This window comes from Rhagoletis pomonella, unplaced genomic scaffold (genome assembly GCF_013731165.1).
Source record: "Rhagoletis pomonella isolate Grant_MI unplaced genomic scaffold, Rhpom_1.0 Rhpom_scaffold_00007, whole genome shotgun sequence".
NCBI classification, from domain to species: Eukaryota; Metazoa; Arthropoda; class Insecta; order Diptera; family Tephritidae; genus Rhagoletis; species Rhagoletis pomonella.
In genome coordinates, this window is record NW_023458561.1 from 41241820 (window position 1) to 41250371 (window position 8552).

An 8552-nucleotide genomic window follows, 5' to 3' on the forward strand; every position below is an offset into this window, starting at 1 on the left:
ATTAGGATTAAATCTGGTTTCATAGAGCTAATGAATTACTTTGGGCGGGAGACCTTACCTTGTACCAATAGCTCCCCTACAGCAGTACAAGGCAACCGAGGCCTAACTTACAATTTTCTAAATATTAGGCTTCCATAACAGCTTCCCATCCAGGATAAAGCCTAAGAACTCGACCCCGTCTGAAAGCCGCGACGAACACCTCCATCCGATGGAGGGGCTACAATGGGTATCCTGTACTTCTTGGTAAACAAGACCAGTTTCGACTTTCTATAATTTACTGCGAGGACGCTGTTGCCGCTCAGGTAACTTTGAGCCAGATCAAAAAGGAGTCTAGAAATCGTCCCTTAATCAAAAGTTCCACATCATCTAAATGGGCGATCACCCGATGGCCCATTTTTCCAGTTTCCCTAGAAGGTCGTTTACAACCGCAATCCAGAGCAGGAGAGAGAACACCATCTTGCGGGGTGCCCCATTCCCCGGCGACTTGAAGGGGTTGAACAAATTTATCGCCCAGGCTATGTTACGATCGTCCAGAAGATCGGACAAGTACAGGACCCGAAGTACAAAATATTACAAAGAAGTACATTTGACTGTACTGCGAAGTACGAAGTACAAGAACTAAAAAAGAAGTACTGTACTTCCGAAATCAACCGGAATATTGAACTACGTCAAACTAGCACTTTATTATACTAAAATGAAATGGGCTATAAAACTGCAAAGGTACTAGAAATTTCCCTAAGAATGTTGTTTAAAAAGTTCGGAGCTTTTATAAAAATTTAATAAATTTTTATGTACTATCTATTTCCTACAAATCGTACGATTAGAAATCGGTGAAATTCGCAAAATATTTTCCAATACATTTAATGCAAGTAATAAATATTTAAAATAAAAACTGCTATAAACACTAAATGACGTCATATTCCTCGATTTAGGGCCAAATTGTTGTCATTTTGTTAAGAAATCTCCAATCGCACCGATTTCAAATAGTCCGATTCACGAAATGTCGCAATATGGCATTTGCAACACAAAATTGTATGAACGACCCATGATATAAAAAAGAAGTTTCATTGTCACTTTTCGGGCCATATTAATTATCTGACAATTAAGCAGATTGTGACATTTCATGCTACCATACCTTAACTCCAAAAATCATTTTTTTTAACTCTTGTATCAAATCCCAAATATTAAAAAAAATCTCTTCTAAAAAAATTCCAGTGTGGTAAAGCTATCCCTAATATTAACATCTGGAGAAATGTCAAAAATCGTATGGAAAATGGAAATGGAAAAATTTGTATGGAAACATTCTTGCGACAAAATTGTGACATTGCCATAGTATTTGAGTTGGCAATCATTGCAAAGTCAAAGTCGCGAAACACATCTTTTTTATTGTCTTCAAATACTTCAAGAAAAAGTATATCTGTTAAAGCTGCTTCGAAATGTAATTGTAAGAACTTTTCTTTTTCTCTAACGCGCGGCATTTTTTTTTTTAATTTTTACATTTGCAATCCGGAGTTCATACCACTTTGTTCGCAACATTGCCATTTCGCCAAAAATGCCACTTTGCGACGTTTTATGAATCGCACTGCTATGTTATTTCAAGCAGCCTTAACCAATATACTATTTCTTAAAGTATTTGAGGCCAATAGAAAATATGATAGGTGTTTCGCGACTTTGACGTTGCAATGATTGTCAACTCAAATAATATGGCAGCGTCGAAGGTCGATCTTCCACTCAGCCATCGATATATTAATGAAAAAGAATTTTTTTATTTATAACAAAATTGTACCTAAAATAAAATTAAAATAAATGCCCTGACGAAAACAAGTGATTTTTTTTAATGAACTAATTGAAATACTACTTTAAAACAAATGCAATGCGTAAATGCTTCGAATTTTTATGTTCTTTTTGCTCAAAAAAAAAACAATTTGTGTCTTGCATCTGTGAAGTCCAGAACGCAAACTTATTCAAAAGAAACATACTGACTTTGAAGTTGTGTAAACCAAATTCATTTTAAAGTAGTTGAAATTAAATGCAAAGTCGGACAGTCGACTTGCTGCTTGCACATAATCCAAACTGCAAGCATATTTACATGTATGGCTGTAGCTGAGCGTGCAAAGATGTTTGCTACAATTGATTGCGGATATGAGTGTCCATGTTCAAATCTCATTAGGCGAAACATTTAGGCCCCTATTATGAGTTACATTCGATCTTCGACTGTGGTCGAAAGTGCTGATCGAACGAATTTTGATTTGGTATTATGGCGCTCATTCGATGAAGAATAGCGCTATTGTGAACTTCGCTCGTTTATGTTGTTCACAATAGCATATTTTTCACCGCTGAGAAGCTTTGTTTACAAACCGAGCAAACTAAATAGTGTGCTTAGACATATTTATGTAAATTTGTGCAAATTAAAATGAAATAAAAAAGAAAGCAAGTTTATAAAAACGTGGTAAAAATTAGTACAACGAAGTTCTGGGGTTCAACGATTCGTCAGAGGATGAGAGTTTAGTGAACTGACCAGGAGTAGTAAATGTTTAAGAGAGTTTAAGTGTAGTCTTTACAATATATTTTGACATAAAATATATTTAAGAAATTTGTCTACAGATTTACTAAAAACTTCCGACTGTCTAAAGAGGCGTTTGTGAGCCAAATCTATTTAAAATATTTTAAAACTATTCACAGCTCTACGATTTGTTCTCAGAGATCATGCCAACTGAGTATTGGGATTTTCCTTCACAAGTAAAGCAGCCTTTCGAGCTTGTGTTTTGTATTCACGACGTTAAAACTGCATGAAATTGATAAAAAATTGTTTAAAATTAGTGTTTACCCGCCAAAAAGTAAGAAAAGAAATGCAAAATCATACATTTTTCACAATTTTCAAACACTTCGCTACCTCATCGAAAGCAAAATTCTGTTCGACAGAAAATTCGATACTCAACGAAAATTTCGACACGGTTGCATAGCTCATAATACGAATTTCACTTTCGATCTTTGATCTTCGATAACCAGCGAAGATCGAAATCGAATGCAACTCATAATAAGGGCCTTAATTTTCAATTTTTAATTTCGGGTTTTCTTAATTATGAAAAAGCATCTGTGAAGTGCAGAACGAAAGCGAATCCAAACGACTGACCTTAAAGTTGTGTAATCCAAATGCATTTTAAATTAGTTGCTTCCTAGGACATCGCCATGTTAAACAAATGAGTTCGTTGCAGGTAAAAAAATCTTTCCATTCAGTCACATCACAAAGGAAAGGGAAACATTCAATTGAAAATAAAGCCTGTTAACATTGTGATCAGTTTCACAGTTAGTAACAACTGAGCGGAAAACCAACTTTTGCGGTAACATTTAGCAATGAAAACTTTACTGCGCACCCGGTAATAATTTCAAAGTTCCTGGAAATTCCTCTGGGATTTCTAAACTATCGATAGCCCATAATGAATACATATATTAAGGGTAAGTCAACAAAAACCGCCCTACACGAAGTTGTGAGGACCATAGAAAAATCAATATATTACAAGCAGTGCACTCTTGCTACCTTCCTCTACATAAGTAGATGGAGCATTTTGTGATGATCGTTGAAATCACTAAAATTAGTTACATACATCGTTCTCTTATCAATATCATTAGTCGATAACTTTACGACAAATTTATCATGTAAAATTGCTAGCTTATGCATGTGCATCGTTATCAATATATTTTAAATCAATTTTTACAATAATTCATCGATATTACTGATATCTAAATTGTTATTCGGTGAATATTAATTGGGTTACTACATCAGTGTTAACAACAAAAGGGTATCCTATCCATAAACATATGTATATGTCGAGATATTTATATTGATTTTTATCAACCAACGTTGCTACCCAAATTAATCGTTATTAGTGATAAGATGTTTTTGCTAATTGATATCACTTTGGTTATCGTCATTTTATTCGTGTTTGTTTTTTAATTTGCATACGAAAGAAAAACAACCATAATGCTGGATTTCCACTAGGCATTAAATGGCAAAAATTGTAATGCCATAGTTGGCCACTAAAAATAATCGTGTCATTACGTTAAAAAAATGGTCACTAAGTTCATTTCCATATGGCATTTTTTAAATGTCAATGTCTAGTGGAAATATGGCATAAGGATTAATTTGTATTTTTATAAAGATGTTAATGTGATTCAAACGCGTTGAGCTCGAGAAGTAGACTTATGAAATGCGATGGTCACCGAACTGTTTTTGTAACATGTACATACATATATAAATCGATGGTCCTCGGCAATAACGACACAATTCCAAATTCAAAAAATTTCGTCCCTTCCTACTGTTAAGTGTCTCATGTCTCAAGTACTTGTCTAATCCATATCTAATTCTTATTTTTATTTTTCGCATTTTGAATTGTGTTATTGCAGATGACCATCGAAATGTAGGTCGTTCCGATTGCGAAGACTTGACTGTCGTGAAAACGAATATTCGACAAAAAAAATTAACGTGATTAAAACGTTAAATTGATTAAAAACGTTATTAGTCCACAAAGTAACAAAAAAAAAAAAAAAAATCGAACTTAACGTCCGCTCTTTTTTCTTCATTCCGCAGATGCCCACGTAATACGTGAGGTTCAAAGCGTTTCCACAGTATCAGTGCGCGGTCACATACTCTACGTAGGCACACAACGGGGTCACATACAGGTGTATCAACGCAATCCCAATCACCCCTTCTCCTATAAACTAATGCAGGATGTGCCGCTAGCGCCACGCTACATAACCGAAATCTCCTGGAGTCCCATAGCCAGTGATCAAGTTGCTGTAGTGGCCAATGCCAACAACATACACATACTCAAAACGATATCATCAGAAGGTCTTCTAACGCCCATGCGTCGCATAGAGATTAAAAATCCAAAAGCTGCTAATGCTTGCGTCAAATGGAGCAACCGCAGTGCCACAGAGTTTCTCACTTGTGGTTTCGATGGTGGTATACGCGTTTGGGACTTGAATTGCAACACAAACGATGAGAAATTTCTTAAACAATTTCCCTGTCCAATGACGTGCGGCATCTTTTTGCCAACCGACGAACAGATTGTGATGTGTGCTGGTAAATCTACCTCAGTGGAGTTGTTTGATATGCGTTTAGAAGAGTCCGTAGTTTATTCGGCATCCAAATGGAAGCGCTCAAATACTCATACATTAGACCACGTCAAATGGGCCCTCAAAGTGCCATCGCGCGCTGATACGGCTAAACCATTGACGGCGGCAGAAAAACGGCGTAGCCACCGTAATGCGAATGGGGCTGATAATGAAATACCTGTTGGAGTAGAAAGTGCGGATGGAGCGGAGAATGGCGGGAATGCTGAAGTGGTCGATATGTTGGGGGCGTTGAAGTTAAGTGAGCCGACGCCAAATAGCACAGTGGAACAGAATGTAGGAGATGAGCTGGTAGTGCCGCAGCAGCAGCAGCAAGTGGTTAAGAAAAATGAAAATAAGACTGGCAGCGCTTCAATTTTCATGAGGGTAAGCTGAATTTGCAAAGAGCAAAAAATATATGCATCAACCACTTTTTTTTCAAATCCCTAGAATCCAACCACTTTATTAAACCTAACCACCAAGGAACTGAACAAAGATGTCTTGGAGAAATTGAATTTTGTCTTAAATCATTCAGGAAGCAGGAATTTACTTTGTTCGAAATTATTTGGCACAAAAGCAGAAGCTCAACATTTGTTGGCAGAAGAATGTAAGTACTGAATTGAACTTGAGAAATCAAGTCACAAGCCATGCTACATATCGCTGGTTTGCTGGAAGAACGTCATATTCTAAGGAATACAAATTTCGAGTAAAACCGCTGTAAAGCTTAATCCTTGAACAAAAAAAAAATATTAATACACGTAGATCTCGGCTCGACAAAATCTTAAAAAAGTCTCGGAAACCCCAAAATATCCTGAAGTATTTAATTAAATGCCTGAATAGTAAAGCCAAATGTCCGGAAAATAGCCCCAAGTCTTGATAAAACCTAAAAAAAATTCTGGGAGTTCCCGTCAAATAGAACACGAAACACCCCAAAAATAACAGAAAAGTCCCGAAATGAATACAGAGCCCGAAAAAGTCCAAAAACGAAGATCTCGAAAAGTAAAGCATAAATCCTGAAGGGGCTCGCGCAAATCTTGAGCGGTTCTGAAAAAAACCTGAAGAAAATCTTGAGAAGTCTCAAAAATTCGGAAAATTTCCGCTTAGTCTAACTAATGGCTTTCATTTTTACCTTTTGCGTCGGGTTTTGTGGAAAATATTCGTTTGCATAAATATCTGATATCTACAGTTATATTAAGAAAATAAAAATAAAATTAAAAATAAAATAAAAAATTAAAAAAATTAAAAAAAATAAAAAAAATTTAAAAAAAAATAAAAAAAAGTAAAAAAGTAAAAAAAAAATAACAAAATAAAAAAATAAAATAAAAAATTCAAAAATTAAATAAAAAATAAGATAAAAAATAAATAATATATATATATATCCCACACGATCTTCAAAAGGGACACAACTAAAAATTTGGCATTTTTGAAATTATGCACTAGTAATGTACACAGAGGTTTTATTTACCTTTCAGCAAAAGCTGGAGCTAATTTTCGTTATAAAGGTAAAGTCTCCCTGGCCATATGATTAATATGTGCTAAGAAATTGTTTTTCGCATTATTTGACGAACGTGTGATTTTGAGTTGTGTCACCTTTGAAGATCGTCTGCAATATTTTAAGTATATATATTTTTTTAATTACGTATTTTTCAATTACATCTTATTTTCTTCAGTAAAACATCACAAATACTCTAAAACTACGGGCATATCCAACTTATTTATGACACAACTAAATTCTTCAATCAGAGAAGAAATATTGAATTGTATACAAAACAAGCAACTGAGCGAATGGCATGTAGCTGTTGCACCTACCATATCATACGGGTGAGATTGGGTTTTCATACCTTTATGAGAACATAATACACTGCCGGAACAAAGTATAGGCACAGCAAATTTTTCACAATATATGCAACAATTTTATCTCCAATATTTTTCCGCTAATAAAATTTTTTCCGCGTATTAAAATAGGGTTCATTCAACAACAAAAAACATCAAAATATACGATGGCTGAGTGGAAGATCGACCTATATCGGCAGCCAGTTCGAAAACGCTCTATCTCAAAAAACTTTTCAAGAACGCCCTATTTCAGAATTTAATTGAAAAACACCCTATCTCAAAATTCGGTTCAAAAACGCCCTATCTAACTTCAAAATGTATTGAAAATATGCTGATATAGGGCGTTTTTGAATCGGCAGCTGAGATAGGGCGTTTTTGAAACGAATTCTGAAATTGGGCGTTCTTGAAAAGTTTTTTGAGATAGAGCGTTTTTGAACTGGCTGCCGAGATAGGTCGACCTTCCACTCAGCCATCGAATTTTTGACTAGACTAACTCCGAACTTGCATTTTTTTACTAGAATTTAATGGGCTTCAAATCTGCATACTCAAAAAAAATTCTAAAAATCTGATTAAAAAGTTGAAAATTTTGATCAAAATTTGCTGAATTTTCGCGAGTTTTGCACAAAGTTTAGGAATTATATTTTTATGCCTTTTGTTGTTGAATGTACTATATTTTTATACAAAATTGGCGGAAAAATTTTAGAATAAAAGTTTTTGCATATATTGTGAAAAATTTGCTGTGCCAAGACTTTGTTCCAGCAGTGTACATACATCCAACGTCACAAACTACCGATAAACGTGATAAAACAATATATTTGTATATAATTTATAAATTTGTCATGTTAATTTTATATTTATCTGTTAAAGTTTCTGGCAAAAATGTTGCCAGGCCTTTGCCGATCAACTTTTGGAGCAAGGCTATGCACTACAGGCCGCCACTTATATAATAGCAATGCACCACCATGTTGAAGCTATCGAAATGCTAATGTCAAGGCATTACTACAAAGAAGCACTGCTAATCGGCCGCATTCACTTGCAAAAGGAGGATCCATTACTATCCAACATTAGCGACAAGTGGATTACACATTTGGATATGACTGGAAATTTGACTGGTTCGGCGTTACTGTGAGTAAAATCACATAAACTTACATACATACATACATACACACAATTTTAAAAACCACAGTAATTTTGTATAGATATTCACCATAAATTTTTGTTCACCAGTTCATCACCTCATTTATTCCAAATATTTTTAAAGTACATATATTGCATATTCTTAAACACAAATTAAAATATTCTTCTCTGCATTTTAGTTGCGTACTCTCAGGCCAAATGAATCGTGCTTATGAAACTTTAGCCAAGGTGCGTAATATTCATCCCGATATTGAACGTGTACTTGAAAAGATGAAAAGCAAACAGCTTGTGAAGCAGTAAGGCTAGACTGACAGCTATTCAGTATAAATACTTAGATTAATGATTTTCTACAATAATATGACCTACAGACATATTGAAATATTGAAGTTATTAAGAATTGCTCGAATGGCATTGTTATTGTTTACTTTACACTTACGTTTTTGTAAAAGTTAACTCTTTTTTAAAATACT

General features: G+C 34.7%; 1 protein-coding gene across 1 annotated transcript in view; it reads left to right on the forward strand.

Moving 5' to 3' along the window:
• Positions 1-8552, forward strand: part of LOC118742845 (protein rigor mortis) — a 17273-nt gene extending 8721 nt beyond the window's left edge. Inside the window, exons 6-10 of the mRNA XM_036475242.1 lie at positions 4589-5499; positions 5563-5719; positions 6783-6933; positions 7813-8070; positions 8262-8552. Of these exons, the coding sequence (XP_036331135.1) occupies positions 4589-5499; positions 5563-5719; positions 6783-6933; positions 7813-8070; positions 8262-8382 (1598 nt within the window). The 3' untranslated portion in view covers positions 8383-8552. The remainder of the gene's footprint in view (positions 1-4588; positions 5500-5562; positions 5720-6782; positions 6934-7812; positions 8071-8261) is intronic.